The sequence below is a fragment of the Brachyhypopomus gauderio genome, chromosome 2 (genome assembly GCF_052324685.1).
Source record: "Brachyhypopomus gauderio isolate BG-103 chromosome 2, BGAUD_0.2, whole genome shotgun sequence".
Lineage (NCBI taxonomy): Eukaryota > Metazoa > Chordata > Actinopteri > Gymnotiformes > Hypopomidae > Brachyhypopomus > Brachyhypopomus gauderio.
Window position 1 is genome coordinate 31270394 of NC_135212.1, and position 23694 is coordinate 31294087.

A 23694-nucleotide genomic window follows, 5' to 3' on the forward strand; every position below is an offset into this window, starting at 1 on the left:
CACACCCCTGTCTTCAGTGCCTGCACCTGTGTCTTGTTCGCTCCCCTGTCTCAGTGTATATTACCCTCAGTTTTACTTCCCTGTGTCGGTCATGTATTGTGAGTGCTCCCTAGCCTTGCCTTGTCCTGCTCTGCCTGGTTCTCTTCGTTGTCTCCCTTTAGCGTATTCATTCATGTTGGTTTCGTTCTCCTTAGCTCTGTCATTTTCATGTGAGTTTCCATTGCAGTGCTCCATTATGTATGTGTACTTGTCTCCTAGCCCTGATCCAGACATTTCGTTCGGTGTTTCATACTTTCAGTTTCGTGTGATTCATGTCGTGTTCCCTGTCCCTGTCACTGCTAAGTATTCCTGGTTAGTCCCCCCCCCCCCCCCCCCACATCCTTTATCCCTAGTGTTTTCATTGTTCGTGTAGTTCTTGTCTTTAGTTAGCTCCTATGTTTTGGTGTTATACTGGTGTTAGTTGTGTATGATCTTACGTTGGTTATTTACTTGGTAGTTCTGTTAGTCGGGTTGTTGTTTGTATGTTTACTATAACATCCATATTATATATATTATATAGATATCCATACTATAACGTCTTCCACTTTACCTTGTAGTTTCCTTTGGTTTAGTTTGATTTCTGTTTTATATAATAAAATATACTAAAGCCTGCAATTGCGTCACGCCCGCCCCCTGTTTTCGTTACAGTTATTCTATAGTTGGGGGGCCTTATAAGATAACAAATAATTACCTTAACAATTACGTTATTAATTGTTATTGAACTAATAAGAGGCCACGACCCTGTGATCTTAGTGGACGTTAGTTCCTGGAGGTAATCTGGAGCAAGCCCATGCAGTGCTTTATAATTCAGTAGAAGAATTTTTAAATCAATACAGAATTTAACTGGGAGCCAATGCAGGGCTGACTGGCCTAATATGATCAAATTTTCTGTCTTGCGGCCTTTGGGCCCAGAGGGAGAACATCAGTTTGTCACAGGGCCGGCGCCAGAACATATACAGTGAGGGGGCGTCAGAAAATTTCGGGGTGGCTAACATAAGTTGTTGAGCGGAGCGGGGGGGGGAGTTGTGGGGGGGGGGGGTGCGTGTAACGATTGTCGAGCGGCCGAGGAGGCACCATGTAGCGATTGTTGTAAAATAAATGGGTCTTATTTTTTTACATTGAGGGGGCGGGACACCTCGCCTGAGGGGGCGACGCCCCCATTCGCCCCCCCATGGCGCCGGCCCTGGTTTGTCACCATTAACACTAGAACTACCAAGCCGCCTGCTTTCGACAGTACCCCACTAGAACTACCAAGCCGCCTGCTTTCGACAGTGTCCCAACTAGACTCTTGGTCTCTTGGCAGGTGTGATAAGCCCTTCTTACCTCCAGTGTTATGTAAATGAGGTGTGTGTCAGCTGTGGGTGGTTGCTGTTGACACACCTTTCAATACACACCTTTGGCTGCCTCATGAGACTGCAACCTCTCTTGGCAGAAGTCTGCTCAACTCAGGACCATGTTTGAGATTTGATTTGTGGAAGGTTAAAATAATGTGAAATTGACACAAACATAATATTTGAATTATAGTGGCATATTGATTATTCAAAATGGCTCTGATTTTTTAACCTTATTTTAAGTAGTTAAAACTGTCAATAGGTATAGGTAAAGATATTTTTACATAAATTTATACAAAAAACCCTCAGCTACTTGAAATAGAATAATATTCTTGAGCAATTTTAACTTATCAAGATGGTACTTTTTGCAGTGCGTCTCTTTCAAAAACACAACAGCCATAACTGGCAAACAAAAATAGAAAATTTACTTTTCTCTCCGTACTCTCTTTTTTTGGCCTACCTCCACCCCCCCACACCTTCTTTGGAGGACAACTTTATTTTTATGTAAGGATCAGAAAACAATTCTGTACCACCACCATCACCACACAGAGAGTAGCCTGTTCAGCCATACCAGTGTTATGAAAATGAGGCCATTACATTGATTCTAAATGTAGGAGTACTGTTTGTGTGTTTGTATGGGGAGGGGTGGAGGTGGGAATATGCAGGTCCAGAAGAAATGGTCCTCTGGAACAAGGTGAAGGTGAATTGGTGAAGCCACCCCCCACCCCCAAAAAAAGTCAACATTGCCAGAAATTTATATTCAAGTTAGCTTTATTGGTATATAGGTGTATATATAAATACACCTATGAATATTCTGCACACACCTGGCACTGCCACATCATCTCTTTTCTGCACTTGCCACATGTGAACCTATCACAAGACACACAACGATTAGTGGCACGGTTACTTTTGCAACAACACTTGACCTGGCACCATGCCCTTTTCCCTGTGTCAGGTGTGGGTGGTTGCTGCTGCTGAGCCTTTTCCTTGGCCACCTCCTTGGCTGCCTCCTTGAGCCTGTGCAAGCTCTTCTGTAAGATTGACCAAAAACCCAGACCGTCTCTCCTTTACCCCAGTGCATGCTTGAAAAAGCACATAGGCATTCAGTGCTGCAATGTCAATCATATTATAAAACACAGCGACTGGCCAACGCCGTGTTCCGCAACGCACAGTGTACTTTCGTACCATCTGGTCCATTATATCCACACCACATTTTAGGGAGTTGTAGTCAGTGATTGTGTTTGGCTTTTTTTTTGTGTGTGTTCCCAGTCTCCACCGTACTGTGCATGGTACTGAGGATGCAGACAGTCTTTCTACGTTTGGGTGCGTAAACGGTCAGTGTGGCACCAGAGGTTGAAAACACCTGTGTGCTGAATTCCTCACGGACCAAAGTCTTTTTGGCAGAGTCTGGAAGCTCACGACGAATCCTGTTTACTGTGCCAAGGAGGGTGGTCTTCCGGCCCAGCAATCGTTTTGCTAGTGACAGTGAGGTGAAAAAATTGTCTGTGGTAACAGTTCTTCCTTTGTCCATAAATGGTTCCATGAGCTTCATCACCACATTTTCTGACAGTCTTTTCCCCTGTGGGACGACTGGAGTCTTTACCAAGGTATGGGATGATGTTGGATACGTACTTGGTTTTCAGGTCACATGCCACCCAGAACTTTATCCCAAACTTGTCTGGTTTTGTGGCTATATACTGAAGAAAACAGCAACGGGTCTTGGATGGGAAAAGTTGCTCATCTATGGTGATATGCCTTCCTGGGTGGTATGAAGTGATGCAGTTGCCAACGAAAGATTTCCAAATATTAGAAATTGCAGCAAACCGGTCAGTTGCAGCTCGTTCATCGCGTGTGTCCTTGTCGTCAAAGCGTAGGTGCCGCATGATGTCCTGAAAGCGGTTTCGCGACATTATCTTCATGATGGAGGGCACTCCCAGTTTTGCAGACCATGCGTCATGCACCGCTGGAAGGCGGACAATCCCTCGCAGGATGAGGATTGCAATGAACGCCATTAGTTCAGGGATGGCCATGAACCAGTTTTCTTGCTCTTGCTGTGTCTGGCGTGCATGCTGAACAGTCCACTCCTGTATGGTCTGAAGTATCTCCAAAGAGATGAAACAGAGGAAACTTTGCAAGCCACTAGTCACTTTCCTTCTGGAAAAAGCAGTTGGCTCTCCGTTCATGGGATGGCGTTCAGCTGGGCTGTGATGTGCATAACAAAGAATGGGAGCCATACAGGTGGACCATACAGGACAGGATAGAAATGAGGGGGAGAGAAAAGTAATTTTTTAACCTTATTTTCAGTAGTTTTTAGCACTTTGAGTTGCATGAATGTATGAAAGGTGCTATAGAAATAAAGATTATTATTATTTTTTTATTATAAAAAGGGAAGGGCAGAAAAAAACACAGCTCAAATGACCACTGCAATGGTTCACCAACTGCTGCTACATTGGACATCTATATTCACCCAAACTCATATACACCCACACACACCCTCACACACATACACCCACAAACCTTATTTTCAGTAGTTTTTAGCACTTTGAGTTGCATGAATGTATGAAAGGTGCAATAGAAATAAAGATTATTATTATTTTTATTATAAAAAGGGAAGGGCAGAAAAAACACAGCTCAAATGACCACTGCAATGGTTCACCAACTGCTGCTACATTGGACATCCATATTCATCTAAACACAAAGACAATCTCCCTCAATCTCCCCAAGGGGAGGCCAGAGTTTTTTCTTCTCTATCTGAGTCAGTGAACACATCCAGCAGAACAATGAACTGATGGTTCACACCATCACCCCCCTCCCCGTCTACCTATAATGGCTGCATGTGCATAACAAAGGGTGGCCTAATGGGATGCAAATGTCCCCAGAACTGCCCCCTGGTGGAGACCAGGTAGAAAAGTTTGGAATTAAAATGGTGGTAGTCCTAGTGTTAATTTGGAGGAAGTTTAGTGACATCCAGCATTTGACATCTCTTACGCAGGCCTAAACTTTTCCTAAACTGAGTTTGTCATCAGGTTTGGCTGATATGTAAAGTTGGGTGTCATCTGTATAGCAGTGAAAGTTGACACCATGTTTGTTTATAACTATGCCCAATGGTAGCATATATAATGTAAATAATAGTGGTCCTAAGATGGAACCTTGTGGGATTCCATATTTCACTTTTGTGTGAACGGATTATAATTTAGCTCTACACACTGATAGCGATTAGTTACATAAAAATTAAACCATGAAAGGGCTGTGCCAACCCAGTTTTCTAACCATTCTAACAAACTCCTGTGTTCTGTTGTGTCGAAAGCTACACTAAGATTGAGAAGCACTAGTAGAGATACATAGACTTGATCTGAGGCAAGAAGAAGATAATTTGTTACTTTAACTAGGGCTGTTTCAGTACTGTGGGGCCTAAATCCAAAATAGGAACATTTCAAATATGTGATTCCTATGCAGATATAAGCATCATTGCTGGTCTACAGCTTTTCTATGACCTTGGATACAAATGATATGTTCGAAATGGGTCTATAACTAGAGAGTATGATTGGATCAAGGTTTGGTTTCTTGAGCAGAGGTTTATTGACTGCTAATTTACAGGATTTGGGCATGTGACCTATTGAAATGGATGAGTTAACTACCATTAGAAGAGGTTCAGTCACAACTGGTAAAACCTCTTTTAGTAATTTTGAGGGAACCAAGTCTAGTGTGCAATTAGTACAATTTAATGATGAAATTATTTTCTCCTATTCTGATTGTGGGAGTGGATGAAAAGCTTCAAGCATTTCTCCTAATGTAAAATTTAGGTCAATATCTACCAAACCATATGAAAGACCAGTTGGATTACATATAAAAGGTTTTATATTTTGTCTAATATTCTTTATTTTATTATCCAAGACATTTATAAAGACATTACTAGTGAGGTTTCTTCGTTTCTGAGGTTCAGCACCTGCTTGCTTTTTCTAAGTTTAGAAATAGTACTAAAAAAATCTAGGATTGTTTTTATTATTCTCATTCAATGAGGCTAAGTATGCTGAGCATTCTTTAGTGAGTACCCTTTTGTATTCAATAAGGTTATCCTTCCAGGCACAGTGCAATATTTCCAGCTTAATAGATTGACATTTCCGCATTAATTTGTGCTATTTGTTTTAAGTTTCGAGTTTAGTCGGTATAACACGGAGCAAGCTTTTTAGATCTGGCCTTTTTATATTTGCCTACTATATCTAGAGCTGCAGGTGTTCTCTAAGCATTCGGTTAGACTATCTTCAAATAATTGGATATGAAAGACACTACAAATTATTCTCAATAAGAACACATTTTAAATGAACTCAGATCTGTATGTTTATTGCATCAACATACTGTCACGGTACGGCGGCCCCCTACTGGTCGCCCCCGTCTACAGCAGCAGCTTGTCCTGTGGGTGTGGTGTTGTGTTCGTCCCTCAGGTGGGCGGAGCCCGCGATCCGTCTCACCTGAGGGTCGTTTGTTCGTCTATATATGTCTTGTCTTTGTACCAGTTGACTGCTGGTTATTATATCCTTAATTCGGATCAGTTCACGGGTTTTGGTTTGCGCACTTTACATATTAAACCATCCTTTTTCCCTGAGACTTGGCGTGATCGCTTCCATTTATTTTCGCTCACCCTACCCGTCACAGAATAACCAGCCACTTTCGGAAGCCGCCAGTCTCCTTTACTTTCTCCTTCGTTCGTGGTCATGTCTCGTGGTAAGTGTTTGTCTGCGTGGTGTTGTGTTTGAAGAGCTCCGCCGTGCTTTTGTGTTGTGTGTGTGTGTAGCACGGCGAGGACCAGGGCAGTCTGCCCTGAGACAGCTCTTCATGTCCGTTGTTTGTGTGTCGGAAGAGTTTCGCCGTGCGTTTGTTTTGTGTGTTGCACGGCGAGGACCAGGGCGTCTTCCCTGTATACTCTTCATGTTTTGTGTGGGTGAAGTGTACGTGTGAATGGGCGTGTGGACCAGTGTGCGTGCTCGTGGTGTTATATGTTTAGTGTTTCGTGTGTGACGCGGGTGCCGCTCGTCACTGTCGCCTCGCTCCCCTGTCGTCTTGTGTTTTGTGTGGGGGAGCGACTGCGAACCTGAGCGGCACGTCACAATACTACCGAGCGCGCATGTAAGAATCCCGTTCGTTCATTGTTTGTACACTGTTTTTTGTTTGTCTAGTCTTTGCGTGTGTGTTGTTCTCGCATGCCTGTGATATGTTGTATGTAATTCCACACATGCTCCTCCCCCTTGAGTGTGTGTTGGGGGTGGACCAGTGATGGTCCCATGCCACAGAGTGTGGTATGGAGGGCGTCGCTCCTGAGGGAGGCCCTGACCAGGAACGTGGGGGGTTCTCCTGAGCAGGTGGAAGTCCCCTGCTGAGACACAGACCCCTCCCCCATTGTAGGGGGGATCAGGGTAGTGCGCGTATGTGTTTTGTGTTGGTGTGTGTGGGTGTGTGTGTGTGTGCATTTGTGTTTTATGTGCAGGTGTTTCTCCCTGGCGGTGGATCGTGGCGTTCCTGGGCCTTGTGGAGGTCTCCACCTGGCAGGAGCCCCCTTATGTTGTGGGGTGACCGGAGCCCGGTCTTAAAGAGCCCCTCCCTAGAAGGTTGGGGCCCCCGGATGTTTGGGGACCATGGGGCTCCGGTCTGAAGAGCTCCTGCACAAGACGGAGACCCTTCCACGGGGTCCTGGAGGTGACGTAGCCACGCCCCAGGGAGGTAACCTGCACACACATACACCCCGGACGGACAAGGAGCCGTGGCCCGTCGTCCTCGCACCTGTGGGGCTATGCGGCTTAATGCCAGTTAGGGCGTGAGGGCCCTGTGACCGACCGGGGCGTGGTTTTGTCTTGTTGACGGCCCAGTCGGTCCAGGGTCCCGCCCAGGTAGGCGAGCTAACCTGTGTTTGTGTTTTGTGTTTCAGTTCCGGGACTACAGGGGGTGTGTCCCTTGTCCCTGCCTGCCTGCCCCTTTGTTTTGTGTGCTGCTGCTGTAGGCCGCACAGCCGGTGGAGGGGAGTGAGGCTTGGAGGGGGGATCTGTCACGGTACGGCGGCCCCCTACTGGTCGCCCCCGTCTACAGCAGCAGCTTGTCCTGTGGGTGTGGTGTTGTGTTCGTCCCTCAGGTGGGCGGAGCCTGCGATCCGTCTCACCTGAGGGTCGTTTGTTCGTCTATATATGTCTTGTCTTTGTACCAGTTGACTGCTGGTTATTATATCCTTAATTCGGATCAGTTCACGGGTTTTGGTTTGCGCACTTTACATATTAAACCATCCTTTTTCCCTGAGACTTGGCGTGATCGCTTCCATTTATTTTCGCTCACCCTACCCGTCACACATACATCTATTTTCTGCATATAAATGCATTAACATTTCCTTAATAAGCAACAAAGACAAAACATTTGCTTAATAAAAAAAGTGCAAAAAGGAATTTGAACTCCTTCATATCAAAGAACTGTAACGCATAGCGCGCTGCGGAGCGAGGAGGCGGACACAAACACTGAGAAGAGCGAGATTTAATAAGGGGAATTACATAGGCGAAGTTGTTTCTACAGGCATGGGTCAAAACGGGAGAGCCGTCCAAGTGGTCAACAGGACAGGCAGGAGTCGTAACTAGGGTTGCCACCTGTCCCGGTTTTCCCGGGACTGTCCCAGTTTTCACGTCACTGTCCCGGTTTTTAGGCCTGTGTAACTTTAATGTGTTCCACAAAGGCACTAACTGATGAGACTGTCAGCCAATACGTGTAGCTACAACTTGACGCCAACTGTATCAATTTGTAGCAAACTTTGGTTCAACTAAATAATCATATATTGCTAGTGTGTACACTCAGAGTGTGAATTGGTTTTTAGTATTGCACTGCGTTACATTTAATAATTACATAGCATTACACAAAATTATACATATGGCAAACTTATCGCATCGTGTTTCCTCAAATTTGATGTTGAGTTCTTGTAGGCTGAAATGTCCACACGTTTTGGCAAACACAACTGACAGCGCATTATATAACTGTCCTTTTTACACGTTTGTAATGTAAACATTGGCTGTATGAGGTCAGGGATGCTCGGTAGGTTTTTCTGTCACTTTCTTGCTACCGGTAGAGAAAGTTTGCTTATGTGATCACGTGACTCAGGAGAGACGTTGGTCAGTCTTCTCACTGAAAAGACAAATTATTTACTAAACGAAAGTAATGGTAGCGCGGCGCAAATCCGATTGTAACAGAGTAAAAGTCGCGTTTTTCTCAGCACATATTTTACTCAAGTAAAAGTAAAAGTCGTTCATATTAAAACTACTCTTACAAGTACATTTTTGTCCAAAAAGCTACTTGAGTAAATGTAACGCGTTCCTACCCACCTCTGCGCTCTGGTTCCAACTACTGGTGATCGATCGCTTTAGGCGCAGCATAGAGGAAACATATAATAATGAATGTGTCCATTTGACGACATCCCCCCCCCCCTCACTCCAAGAGATTTTGAAAAGTTGGCAACCCTGCTATCGCTATTTCTGCTATTATCGCTATAGGGTCTAAGCTAAACATGCCACACTTCGAACAGGCAAACAAATCAACACCAGCCATAGATAAATAAAAAACTTTTAGATTTTAGGGACTTACGCTAGCAAACCGGTCTGTGGCCGGAATAATCAACTGCTTGTCTTGACTGTGGTAAAACTACCTGTGAAAATGGTCTAGGAAGGCAAACAGTTAAGAACAGTATGAAAATAGTTATTACAATGTAGGTCAGCAGGAAGCAGCGTCAGCAGGAAGCAGCGTCAGCAGGAAGCAGCATCAGCAGGAAGCAGCGTCAGGTGACAGTCAAATTTTTATTGAGCCTGTGCAAATTGTAGCTTCAGCTTCCTGTTCGTAGCTGACAGGAGTAACACCCGGTGTGGTCTTCTGCTGCTGTAGCCCATCCACCTCAAGGTTCGACGTGTTATGCATTGTGAGATTCTCTTCTGCATGCCTCAGTTGTAATGTTGTAAGTATTTGAGTTACTATTGCCGTTCTATCAATTAGAACCAGTCTGGCCATTCTCCTCTGACCTCTAGCATCAACAAGGCATTTGTGCCCACAGAACTGCTGCTCACTGGATATTTTCTCTTTTTCTGACCTTTCTCTGTAAACCCTAAAAATGGTTGTGCATGAAAATCCCAATAGATCAGCAGTTTCTGAAATACTCAGACCAGCCTGTCTGGCACCAACAACCATGCCACTTTGAAAGTCACTTAAACCTTTCTTACCCATTGTGATGCTCAGTTTGAACAGCAGCATATCGCCTTGGCCATGTCTACATGCCTAAATACATTGAGTTGCTGCCATATGATTGGCTGATCTGACATTTGCGTTAATGAGCAGTTGGACAGGTGTATCTAATAAAGTGGCCGGTGAGTGTATGTTAAACACTGTCCTTATCAGTGGGCTTAGTGTCTTTCTAGTGTTCTTCACATTAAAGAGTTTTGTCATTTTATTCTTTATCTCAGTCATAAACTACACTGATACAAGGTCATTATCTGACCTATCTTATTGTTATCTTAACTCTTATCTGAAGCATAGGAGGTGAGGGTTGATGGGATTTATTTTCCATCTAGGGCAAACACAACAAAAGCACACGCTGACGATGCAGCAAATCTTGTAAAAATGGCTGGGGAATGTGCAAGGCAGGTGCAGAGTTGAGCTGCCTGGTCCTGAATGTGGCAGATACAGGCACCGTCTATATCTTGTTTGGCTGTGCAGCAAAGATGATGGGTACCTGTGGGCTTTAAATAGTGAGTGGACCTGATAAAAGAGGTGAAAGTGAGGATTAGAAGTGAGGCGATAGAGACAGAGGGAGTGGCTAAGTGTGTGGGCTTGTCTTTGTTTGGCTGGGACTGGTGCACCATGATGACATTATGAAATGTTTGGTGTTTATTGGATCAGTTTTAATCACATAAATGATGTGCTGTCATTAATCAGAAAGACAGTAGTCATGCACTGATTTAATTAAATATTTTTTGTTATCAAATGAATAAATATTAATACATTTAATAAAGACAAATTGCCACTAATCTTCATAAGTTCTTGAACCTATTTGTATGCATAGTTTTCATTTTTTGCATTTTTCTGCCCCTTTACAACTAAATATGCTACATTTAACATTTACTCTTGCTTGAATATTTGCTCTAGCGTTGACATTTGCTCTTTGTAATCGGTTGTGCAGCACGGTGTTTGTGTGGGAGGAGGTGGTGACATGGTGGAAAACTGTTACCTTAAGACGTGACCATAACTGCACTGTCTTGCCTTGGAAGTCATTTTAGATGAAAAAGTTGTAAATATTCCCTTGGTTATTCTACAGCGCACTTAATCATTATACCAATTTTACTATGATATGCTATACCAAAGGTTTGGCATACCAAAGTCCTTTATCATTTCTTCATATGGAAACCCTTTTCATATTTGTCAATAGTAACAAACCCCAGAATCTAGGTACCTGTGAAATGGTTCTGACTGCTAATCAAAGTCTGTTCATAGAGGATGCGCTTCCAGTGCAAACAGTTCGATGTTTTATAGATACTGTCAGTGTGAATGCTCAGGTTGCAAAAATGGGGCATTTCTTCATCAAACTCTGCTGAAGCGCCACAACTGGATAATACTTATTTCGGTAGCGAACATACAGATTGTGATGAAGTAGGAGAAAAGAAAAGGGGCTTAGTAACATTAAATTTATCTCTGTAGTCTCAAAGGATGACTTCATGCGGGGTAACAAAACGGGTTTAATGTGTTTTTACTACCACACACCTTTACTCTCTCTCTCTCTAGGCACAGGCGCAGCATATTCTGTTAGAAATCGTTACAAGAAATGCAGAAGTGCTGCCCTTGTCTGTGTGTTCCCGTTAATGCTCCGACGCTTCAGTGCATGCAGTGGCTCTACCTGGAAGAGCTGTGGTGGCTGTGTTCATGGAAACACCACTCTCATTTTGAGACATGCCTTGCAGCCACAGTGAAGCAATTTAATGTTTGCATATGAACTTGACGAACATTGCTGACACCTGTGAATGCCCAAAACAGGTTTCAAACAATATTTCATGCTTGGTTTTGCAAGCCTGTCAGAATGAGGATATATGGTGTGGAAGTGAATTTGAAAGACAAACAAACAGCTAGATTTGTATCTATCCCCTTCTGTGAGATATGTTGTTCACTAAAGTTCCAATCTAATGCCTTATGTTCCTTAAAGGTTAAACATTATCTAGAACTCCCTGAATTCTCAGATCATTAGTCTGTTATTAAAGACCTTAAGGCATATTTAACACCTGTACCTGTTAACAGATCCATAAATACATTCACCTGACTCCTGTGCATCAGAGCATAATATCTGGAGGACTTTAAAGAACTTGGACTTCATTAGTGTGTTTTTTAGTACTCTTAAATCTCAAAGCACCCAGACATTTTTTTCATAGCTTTATCAAAACTATGAAACACCTTTCACATGTGTGTTTATATTTGACATTTTGGTGTGTTTTTGATATGTAGGTTTGATGTTTGATGCGCTCTGCATGAATGCCAGAAACACTGAGTGCATTTGCATATAATAATCTATGTCATCAGTTAATAATCTGATCATCAGCTTTCTCAGATTTTTGTTTCTCTGATTATGTGGTCATTTAAACAACACACTCTGATTTCCTAGATTCTTCTTTTGAATTTCTCAGTCTGTGTGTGTAAATGTAAGTGGAGCTGTCTTGGCACCTAACGGAATGGAATCTACTACTCATGAAATGGCTATTTTCAAACAATTGGCGAGACTCTGAAACACAGTAGACCTACATGCTTGAGGTAATTAAGAATTTGAATTGCACTATTAGCAACCATTAGTAAACTATAAAAAAACAAAGATCCATATTTAAGTAGCTTCATGTTTACAAAAAGCCACAGCAGGATGCTTGAAGTTTATTATTGGCTGAGGGTAAAGTAGAAATCTTCTGAAATAAAAAAACTGTAGAAACCTTGATTGTCCCCATTATCTGAATACCCACATGCATGTAAAAGCACTGATCAAATTACTGACAAAATCAGATTTTCTGCAGTTATCTGACTATTAAATGCATGTAAATGGATTCAGTGATACTACAGAATCATTGAGTAATGTGTAATTATTTATAAAGCACATTTGAAAGCCAGTGGCGGCTGGTGCAAAAAAAATTGAGGGGGGCGCAAAAAAATGAAAAACAAATAAAGCAGTCTTAGTGCTCTTTATTTATTTGAACATGAATTTTGCCCTCCTTTCCTTCTGGCTTGCAAATTTCTCTATTACATTTGTATTAAAGTCAGTCATCAAAACGGAATTTTCTCTCATTTTGTAAAAGATGCTGCTCCAACCTGTAGCTATTCAACGTGAACCGAGTTAACGAACCGCAGATGACTGACTGACACTACCAACAAGAGTGGGGGTGTCTAACAAGAGTGGGAGTGTCCGGGGCGCAGAGAGCTGCGCCCCGTGGAAAATCTGAAACCGACCATTTAAACGGCAGCCTCACATCACGTGCTTGGCAAAAGTTTACGCATCTACATTGACTCCCATTAGACCGGCGGCCCAACCAGGAAGTGTGCACAATGTAAGCAATTAAATACAATTATGTGTTTACTCTTTTAATAAATTCAAACATGGCTATATTAGACACACAGTGTGACTAAATAATTTCCTCACAATTTATAATGAACTCATTTTAATATCGGAACAATATTAAGGGGGCGGCGCCCCAGCACCCCGTATTGACCAGCCGCCACTGTTGAAATTATTTTATCTCGTATCTGTTTTCTCCCTGTCTCTTTCTTTCTCCCTCTGTTTTCTCCCCCTGTTTCTTTCTTTCTCCCTCTGTTTTGTCTCCCCTGTTTTTCATGGCTACCGCGGAGGAACGGGCTCTCGTCAAGCTCGGCTCGGAGCTGGACAAGTTGGGTCAGCAGATCCAGCGTCTTCTGGAGAAGCAAGCGGAGCTCACCCAGGAGAAGACCAGCATCGAGGCCGCCCGCGACGCTGCCTACTCGGCCGTCTCCACTCCCTCGTCACGGCGGCTCAGCGCGACCACCATCTTGACCCGGGCACCAGGCTGGGAGCGCCAGCGAGGACGCGGAAGGCAGCCGGCGTCGTCACCCCTACCTCAGCCGGACTTCTCCTCTGCGAATCCGTTCGAGGTGCTCAGCTCCAGGTCCTCCGCCTCGCCCTCACCCCTGCATCCGACACCACCCTCACCAGCGCCGGCACCGAAGAAGAATAAGGGCGGTATCCTTGTTATCGGCGACTCGATAACACGACACGTAAAGATTAGCCTGCCAGGCGCTAAAAGAACCCCCACTGTGTCCTGTTTTCCAGGCGCTCGTGTCCTGGACGTGGCCAGGCGGCTTCCCTCGGCGCTGAAGCAGCGAGATGACTTCGGCACCGTTGTCCTTCACGTGGGGGCTGTCGACACCTTCGCCCGGCGCAGCGAGATCCTGAAGGAGCACTACCGCTCGCTTCTGGACACTGCGCGGAAGAAGACGTCGGCCAGGCTTGTTGTCTCTGGTCCGCTTCCAACGTTCTGGCGAGGGTGCAAGTTATTTAGCCGTCTTTTCTGTCTCTACAGCTGGCTCCGGGACACCTGTAGCAGCACCGGCGTGGACTACGTTGACAACTGGGAGAGTTTCCGAGAGCGTCCATCACTCTACCGCAGAGATGGACTTCACCCCAGTCGCCTAGGCTCGGCAGTCCTCTCCAGGAACATCGAGGACGTGCTACGCCGGGCCTGACCAGCCACAACAAACCACGCAAATCAGCTAAGTAGAACTTACTTCCCTAACTACCAAACCATTGAGACTGTGTCTGTTAGCCGTGGCAGGTATAAGAATAACAGGGCGATATGTTTTAAAAATCTAATTAAAATTAAATTAATTAATCAACATGAAGTGAGCAGCAATATTAAGCTAAGGCTAGGACTTTTAAACCTTAGATCGCTTGCATCAAAAGTTGTGATAGTAAACGAAATAATCTCAGATAACAGACTAAATGCACTCTGTTTAACAGAAACATGGGCTAGAGTAGACGAATATGTAAGTTTTAATGAAGCAGCTCCTCCTGGATACAGTTATGTTCATCAGCCCCGTATCACAGGGCGTGGAGGTGGAGTAGCCACAATATATGACATAGATATAGGTTTTACTGTAAAACCAACCACCTCTATTAACTCATTCGAGGCTTTGATGAGGTGAAATAGGCAATAATCTTATAGGCAATAAAACAAAGCTTAAATTAGTGACAATCTATCGACCGCCGGGTCCCTACTCAGAATTTCTTCAGGAATTTGCTGAGTTTCTTTCGGAACTAGTCTTAACCATCGAGAGATTTGTAATTGTGGGTGATTTCAACATTCATTATGAAAATGAATCAGACCCACTGAAAATTACGTTCGACTCCATACTAGATTCAGTAGGTATAGCCCAAAATGTGACAGGGCCTACCCACCGCTGTAAACACACCTTAGACTTAATACTTACTTACGGATTAAACATAGAACATTTGGCAGTCATCCCCCAAAATGACACCATTTCAGATCATTCCTTACTAATATATGAAATGACTTTATACAATGTACATCAGATGCGCCATACAAAAACCACGCGCACTATCACATCCGACACTGCAGCAACATTTATAAACTTACTGCCAGAGCTACCGAACACTATGCCACTGCAGCCCAATGAATTGGAACAGGCAACACAACAGTTTTATTCCACACTCAGCAACACCTTAGACAGTGTAGCTCCAATTAAAACAAAATTAATTAGGGAGAAAAAGCTTGCACCATGGTATGACGAACACACTCGTCTTCTAAAACAGGCAGCTCGAGCAGCGGAGCGAAAATGGAAATCCACCTCACTAGAAGTGTTTAGAATCACTGTCATGTCTAGCCCCTCCCTCCTCCCTGGTCCCGCCTAGCTCCCGCTCCCATTCGTCCCCCCGTCTGTCTGTCACGCCCTCGTCATTAGTCTCACACACCTGAATCCTGTTTCACCGTCTTGTCTCTACGTATAAAAAACCCCTAGTGTGATTCTCCCTTGTCGGTCATTCCCTGTACGTGAGTCCTCGCTGTTCCCCGGTATTGCCTTAGATTGTTCATGCTGTTGTCCCTGTGTGTAAGTCCCTCGTTTTTCCTTTGCCCTGCCTAGGTCTGTTCTACATCGCCCTTCCATTGTTCCCTCTCGGTTTCTCTCTTTGTCCTCGCTTGTTAGTCTCGTTCTGTGTTTAGCGTTCGTGTTTTCCATTGTATGTTCCCCAGGTTTAGTACTTTAGTGGTTCGTTGTCTCTGTGTCTGTTTAGTTATTCTGTTGTGTTTTAGTGTTCTTATGTCTTGTTGCCCCAGTATTATTGCTGTTCATGTGTTTACGGTTAGTTAGTTTGTATGTTCTCCTGCATTCATGCTCCCAGTAGTCTAGTTTACCCGTCGATATTGCGTCCTCTCCCTAATGCTTCTAGTAGCCCCTCGTGTTGTATATAACTGCCATCTCCCATCCCGTCTTGTTCTCTCGTCCTATAGTTCTCTTTTAAAGTTTCCCCAAGTGTATTGTATGTTTATGTTTTATTTCCTGTTGTCTCTATTAAACCTCCCCTAACTTGCACTTGCGTCACACCTGTCCCCTCAATCGTTACATAATGACCGACCAAAATAATCTGACGCAGCAAGTATCGTCTGCTCCAGGTAGTTCAGTAGCCCCCGAGAAAGAGAATTATTTTCTTACTAACCTGGATAACCTACAGGCCTTGCTGATTAAGGACTCAAGGGGAAACTACATCGCCCTACCGTCGCTAGCTGCCTGCCCTGAGGAATACGATGGGGAAACCGGACCTGCTGATAAATACATCATGCAATGTACTCTATATATCCGGTTACTAACTTGCCCCCCGCCACCAGATGACATCTTGGTTTTATTCATGCGCTCCCTGCTGAAAGCCAAGGCACTGGAATGGGCAAACTTGGTGCTATCTAGACGTACGACTGAAGCGCTAACCGTAGAGGGTTTCTGTGGGTTCATGCGCGCCAGGTTCACAGGTGTCACTGTTCAGCCCTCCTCCCATATGAATGGGGGACGTGTGACAGGAGTATCCCCCAAGGAATTTCTTACGGGTGGCTGTGCCCGCATCCAAGGATCCAAGCCGGCCGACCCTGTCGGCCATGTGGGGGGATTAGTGGACCACAAAGCTGGCGTCCTCTCGTCTGCGTTGCTGCCTAACCCCTCTCCTTCCGCGCCTCACGACGACGTCTGCGCGGCGGCCCCGCCTCACGACGACGTCTGCGCGGCGGCCCCGCCTCACGACGACGTCTGCGCGGCGGCCCCGACTCCCTATGATGGTAGGGACACCTGCCCTACGTTCCTGCCGGTTCCAGGTGAGACCCACCCGGCGTCTCCTGCTCCTGACGGCGCCGCCCCGGCGTCTCCTGCTCCTGACGGCGCCGCCCCGGCGTCTCCTGCTCCTGACGGCGCCGCCCCGGCGTCTCCTGCTCCTGACGGCGCCGCCCCGGCGTCTCCTGCTCCTGACGGCGCCGCTCCGGCTGCCACGTCCACTAAGGACCTCTGCCCGGCGTACCCGCCCACCCCAGACGACGCCTGCCCTGTGTTCCTGCCCGCTCCAGGTGAGACCTGCCCTGTGTCTCCTGCTCCAGGTGACGCCTGCCCGGCACCCTCCGATGACTGCGCTCCGGCGGCCGCGCCTCCCGATGACGTCGGCACAACTTACCTGCCTCCTCCTGACGACGCCGCCTCGGCGTCCCCGGCTCCTGACGACGCCGCCTCGGCGTCCCCGGCTCCTGACGACGCCGCCTCGGCGTCCCCGGCTCCTGACGACGCCGCCTCGGCGTCCCCGGCTCCTGACGACGCCGCCTCGGCGTCCTCGGCTCCTGACGACGCCCGCCCGGCGTCCTCGGCTGCTCCTGACGGCGACACCTCTGCCGCCTCGGCCCCCGACGACGTCGCCTCGGCCGCTTCTGCCGCCTCGGCCCCCGACGACGTCGCTTCTGCCGCCTCGGCCCCCGACGACGTCTCCTCTGCCGCCTTGGCCTCAGAGCTCCCCAGGGCCAACTCGGCGCCTCCTGTTCCCGCTGCCCGACAGCGGACCCCGCCTGTTCCCGCTGCCCGCCAGCAGACCCCGCCTGTTCCCATTGCCGGCCAGCGAACACGGCCCGTCCCTGTGGCCCGCCGGCCCGTCGCTACGGCCCGTCGCCTGGCCTCCCGGGTCCCTGCGGCCTCTCAGCCGGCCTCCCCTGTCTCCGCTGTGCCTCAGCCGGACCTGCCGGCTCCCCTGGACGCTCCTCCGGCTCCGCCGGTTCCCCGGGACTCCCCTCAGTCCGTGCCAGCCCCCACAGTGACTGCCTTGCCCGCCTGTGGGCCTGGGGCTAGTTCCGTTCTGGACGGTTCGGACACTGTTACTCATGTTAGCCCTGTTTTGCATTCGCCTGTGTTCCCCTTTTTGCCCTGTCCCCTCCCTGGTTTCCTGTTGGTCCCTGTTCCTGTGTGCGTCTCTGTCCGCATCCGCGTACCCGTCCCTGTGTCCGTCCTTGGTGGTGTCGTCCATGTCCCTGTGCCTGTCTCTGTTCCCCAGGTGGTCACCCACTTCGTTCCTGTCCCCGTCTCCATAGTCCTCCGCCTTTTCGCCTCTACATCCCAGTCTTCTGCGGTGTCCGGTCCTGTGTCCCTGATCCCATCTTGTCCGGCCCCCTTGGTCCCGCCCCATGTGTCGGCCCCCTGTCCTGTCCCGTCTGGCCCCGTTCCCGCGTCACCTCCCGTTCCTTGTCCCAGTTCTCCCGTACGTCTGGTGTCTGGCCCGCTGTGTTCTTCCTGCCCCTTGCCTGCCCCGGCCTCTCCCGCTCGTCTCCCTCTGTGTCATGCTGTCTCCGTCCCCGGCGTCTGTCCGGCCCTCCCTTTTTGGCGTGCCCCGGAGTTGCACGCCTTGAGGGGGGGTTCTGTCATGTCTAGCCCCTCCCTCCTCCCTGGTCCCGCCTAGCTCCCGCTCCCATTCGTCCCCCCGTCTGTCTGTCACGCCCTCGTCATTAGTCTCACACACCTGAATCCTGTTTCACCGTCTTGTCTCTACGTATAAAAAACCCCTAGTGTGATTCTCCCTTGTCGGTCATTCCCTGTACGTGAGTCCTCGCTGTTCCCCGGTATTGCCTTAGATTGTTCATGCTGTTGTCCCTGTGTGTAAGTCCCTCGTTTTTCCTTTGCCCTGCCTAGGTCTGTTCTACATCGCCCTTCCATTGTTCCCTCTCGGTTTCTCTCTTTGTCCTCGCTTGTTAGTCTCGTTCTGTGTTTAGCGTTCGTGTTTTCCATTGTATGTTCCCCAGGTTTAGTACTTTAGTGGTTCGTTGTCTCTGTGTCTGTTTAGTTATTCTGTTGTGTTTTAGTGTTCTTATGTCTTGTTGCCCCAGTATTATTGCTGTTCATGTGTTTACGGTTAGTTAGTTTGTATGTTCTCCTGCATTCATGCTCCCAGTAGTCTAGTTTACCCGTCGATATTGCGTCCTCTCCCTAATGCTTCTAGTAGCCCCTCGTGTTGTATATAACTGCCATCTCCCATCCCGTCTTGTTCTCTCGTCCTATAGTTCTCTTTTAAAGTTTCCCCAAGTGTATTGTATGTTTATGTTTTATTTCCTGTTGTCTCTATTAAACCTCCCCTAACTTGCACTTGCGTCACACCTGTCCCCTCAATCGTTACATAATGACCGACCAAAATAATCTGACGCAGCAAGTATCGTCTGCTCCAGGTAGTTCAGTAGCCCCCGAGAAAGAGAATTATTTTCTTACTAACCTGGATAACCTACAGGCCTTGCTGATTAAGGACTCAAGGGGAAACTACATCGCCCTACCGTCGCTAGCTGCCTGCCCTGAGGAATACGATGGGGAAACCGGACCTGCTGATAAATACATCATGCAATGTACTCTATATATCCGGTTACTAACTTGCCCCCCGCCACCAGATGACATCTTGGTTTTATTCATGCGCTCCCTGCTGAAAGCCAAGGCACTGGAATGGGCAAACTTGGTGCTATCTAGACGTACGACTGAAGCGCTAACCGTAGAGGGTTTCTGTGGGTTCATGCGCGCCAGGTTCACAGGTGTCACTGTTCAGCCCTCCTCCCATATGAATGGGGGACGTGTGACAGGAGTATCCCCCAAGGAATTTCTTACGGGTGGCTGTGCCCGCATCCAAGGATCCAAGCCGGCCGACCCTGTCGGCCATGTGGGGGGATTAGTGGACCACAAAGCTGGCGTCCTCTCGTCTGCGTTGCTGCCTAACCCCTCTCCTTCCGCGCCTCACGACGACGTCTGCGCGGCGGCCCCGCCTCACGACGACGTCTGCGCGGCGGCCCCGCCTCACGACGACGTCTGCGCGGCGGCCCCGACTCCCTATGATGGTAGGGACACCTGCCCTACGTTCCTGCCGGTTCCAGGTGAGACCCACCCGGCGTCTCCTGCTCCTGACGGCGCCGCCCCGGCGTCTCCTGCTCCTGACGGCGCCGCCCCGGCGTCTCCTGCTCCTGACGGCGCCGCCCCGGCGTCTCCTGCTCCTGACGGCGCCGCCCCGGCGTCTCCTGCTCCTGACGGCGCCGCTCCGGCTGCCACGTCCACTAAGGACCTCTGCCCGGCGTACCCGCCCACCCCAGACGACGCCTGCCCTGTGTTCCTGCCCGCTCCAGGTGAGACCTGCCCTGTGTCTCCTGCTCCAGGTGACGCCTGCCCGGCACCCTCCGATGACTGCGCTCCGGCGGCCGCGCCTCCCGATGACGTCGGCACAACTTACCTGCCTCCTCCTGACGACGCCGCCTCGGCGTCCCCGGCTCCTGACGACGCCGCCTCGGCGTCCCCGGCTCCTGACGACGCCGCCTCGGCGTCCCCGGCTCCTGACGACGCCGCCTCGGCGTCCCCGGCTCCTGACGACGCCGCCTCGGCGTCCTCGGCTCCTGACGACGCCCGCCCGGCGTCCTCGGCTGCTCCTGACGGCGACACCTCTGCCGCCTCGGCCCCCGACGACGTCGCCTCGGCCGCTTCTGCCGCCTCGGCCCCCGACGACGTCGCTTCTGCCGCCTCGGCCCCCGACGACGTCGCTTCTGCCGCCTCGGCCCCCGACGACGTCTCCTCTGCCGCCTTGGCCTCAGAGCTCCCCAGGGCCAACTCGGCGCCTCCTGTTCCCGCTGCCCGACAGCGGACCCCGCCTGTTCCCGCTGCCCGCCAGCAGACCCCGCCTGTTCCCATTGCCGGCCAGCGAACACGGCCCGTCCCTGTGGCCCGCCGGCCCGTCGCTACGGCCCGTCGCCTGGCCTCCCGGGTCCCTGCGGCCTCTCAGCCGGCCTCCCCTGTCTCCGCTGTGCCTCAGCCGGACCTGCCGGCTCCCCTGGACGCTCCTCCGGCTCCGCCGGTTCCCCGGGACTCCCCTCAGTCCGTGCCAGCCCCCACAGTGACTGCCTTGCCCGCCTGTGGGCCTGGGGCTAGTTCCGTTCTGGACGGTTCGGACACTGTTACTCATGTTAGCCCTGTTTTGCATTCGCCTGTGTTCCCCTTTTTGCCCTGTCCCCTCCCTGGTTTCCTGTTGGTCCCTGTTCCTGTGTGCGTCTCTGTCCGCATCCGCGTACCCGTCCCTGTGTCCGTCCTTGGTGGTGTCGTCCATGTCCCTGTGCCTGTCTCTGTTCCCCAGGTGGTCACCCACTTCGTTCCTGTCCCCGTCTCCATAGTCCTCCGCCTTTTCGCCTCTACATCCCAGTCTTCTGCGGTGTCCGGTCCTGTGTCCCTGATCCCATCTTGTCCGGCCCCCTTGGTCCCGCCCCATGTGTCGGCCCCCTGTCCTGTCCCGTCTGGCCCCGTTCCCGCGTCACCTCCCGTTCCTTGTCCCAGTTCTCCCGTACGTCTGGTGTCTGGCCCGCTGTGTTCTTCCTGCCCCTTGCCTGCCCCGGCCTCTCCCGCTCGTCTCCCTCTGTGTCATGCTGTCTCCGTCCCCGGCGTCTGTCCGGCCCTCCCTTTTTGGCGTGCCCCGGAGTTGCACGCCTTGAGGGGGGGTTCTGTCATGTCTAGCCCCTCCCTCCTCCCTGGTCCCGCCTAGCTCCCGCTCCCATTCGTCCCCCCGTCTGTCTGTCACGCCCTCGTCATTAGTCTCACACACCTGAATCCTGTTTCACCGTCTTGTCTCTACGTATAAAAAACCCCTAGTGTGATTCTCCCTTGTCGGTCATTCCCTGTACGTGAGTCCTCGCTGTTCCCCGGTATTGCCTTAGATTGTTCATGCTGTTGTCCCTGTGTGTAAGTCCCTCGTTTTTCCTTTGCCCTGCCTAGGTCTGTTCTACATCGCCCTTCCATTGTTCCCTCTCGGTTTCTCTCTTTGTCCTCGCTTGTTAGTCTCGTTCTGTGTTTAGCGTTCGTGTTTTCCATTGTATGTTCCCCAGGTTTAGTACTTTAGTGGTTCGTTGTCTCTGTGTCTGTTTAGTTATTCTGTTGTGTTTTAGTGTTCTTATGTCTTGTTGCCCCAGTATTATTGCTGTTCATGTGTTTACGGTTAGTTAGTTTGTATGTTCTCCTGCATTCATGCTCCCAGTAGTCTAGTTTACCCGTCGATATTGCGTCCTCTCCCTAATGCTTCTAGTAGCCCCTCGTGTTGTATATAACTGCCATCTCCCATCCCGTCTTGTTCTCTCGTCCTATAGTTCTCTTTTAAAGTTTCCCCAAGTGTATTGTATGTTTATGTTTTATTTCCTGTTGTCTCTATTAAACCTCCCCTAACTTGCACTTGCGTCACACCTGTCCCCTCAATCGTTACAATCACATGGAAAGACGCCATAGTCAAATATAAACATGCCCTAATAAAAGCTAGAGCCGCATACTATTCGACACTAATAGAAAACAACAAGAATAACCCTAGATTTCTCTTCACGACGGTATCTAAACCAACAAGAAATATCAACGACACTAGTTCTAACACAGCACTTACACACACTAGCGATGAATTTTTAAACTTTTTCAAAAATAAAATAGATAATATCCGACTACAGAGTCATAATACATCGCAGTCTAACCTCCAATCCAACCCCAGTAGTTTAGTTATTAGTAACTATGCATCCAAAAATATTACTGAGCTAAATATCTTCGATCCTATATCGCAAAAAGAGCTCACAACACCGATTAATTAGTCTAAGCCTACATCATGTATATTTGACCCAGTTCCAACCCGTCTACTTAAAGACCTACTCCCAGCCATTGCAGGGCCCTTACTTAATATGATTAACTCCTCCCTTAACCTAGGTTACATGCCCGAACAATTAAAATGCTCCGTAATTAGACCCTTGATTAAAAAACAGAATCTCGATCCGCAGATTCTAGCCAACTATAGACCAATTTCTAATATCCCATTTATCTCTAAAATTTTAGAAAAAGCAGTTTCCAATCAGTTAAACCACTATCTCCAATCAAATAGTATCCATGAAAAGTTCCAATCAGGATTTAGACCAACCTCCCCCCCCCCCCCCCCCCCTTATTACCCAGTGTATTAACGCTTCATTGATCTCAGGCACAGTCCCAGCTTCCATGAAGCTAGCGTCCATTGCTCCTATTCTCAAGAAAAATGGCTTAGATCCTGATGTTCTGGCGAACTACAGACCTATCTCAAATCTTCCATATCTGTCTAAAATTCTGGAACGGACTGTAGCTGCTCAGTTGATTGAGCACATTGAATCAAATGATCTATTTGAGGTGTTTCAGTCCGGCTTTAGGAAATCCCTGCACAGCACTGAAACTGCACTAGTGAGGGTGACTATCGATCTGCTTAGGGCAGCCGATCAGGGATTTGTAAATCTACTTGTATTGTTGGACCTCACAGCTGCATTTGACACAGTCTGCCATAACATCTTACTTACGCGCCTTTGTAATCAGATTGGAATATCTGGAACTGTACTTGCTTGGATCCAGTCCTACCTGACTGACAGGCATCAGTTTGTTTCAATGGGAGGTTTTAGATCTGACTCGTGCATTCTGTTGCATGGTGTCCCGCAGGGTTCGGTCCTTGGCCCACTCCTCTTCATACTTTACTTGCTCCCACTTGGCGACATTATCCGTGGGCATGGGTTGCAGTTTCATTGCTTTGCTGATGATGTCCAGATTTACATTTATTCCAAACCTTCTTTCAGCCTACCGCCTCCTACTCTGCTAAAGTGCCTAATTGATGTGAGGTCATGGATGGTTGAGAATTTTCTTAGCCTAAATAGTGATAAGTCAGAGGCTGTAATAATTGCTTCTCCAGCTAATGTGAAGAAGATTAGCAATGTTACTGTCTCATTTCCTGGTTTTATTGTAA

General features: G+C 48.4%; 1 protein-coding gene across 1 annotated transcript in view; it reads left to right on the forward strand.

The window, feature by feature from the left end:
- Positions 1-16732, forward strand: part of LOC143508672 (uncharacterized) — a 23574-nt gene extending 6842 nt beyond the window's left edge. Inside the window, exon 3 of the mRNA XM_076997333.1 lies at positions 13248-16732. Within this exon, the coding sequence (XP_076853448.1) occupies positions 13248-14117 (870 nt within the window). The 3' untranslated portion in view covers positions 14118-16732. The remainder of the gene's footprint in view (positions 1-13247) is intronic.
- Positions 16733-23694: the final 6962 nt, after the last annotated feature.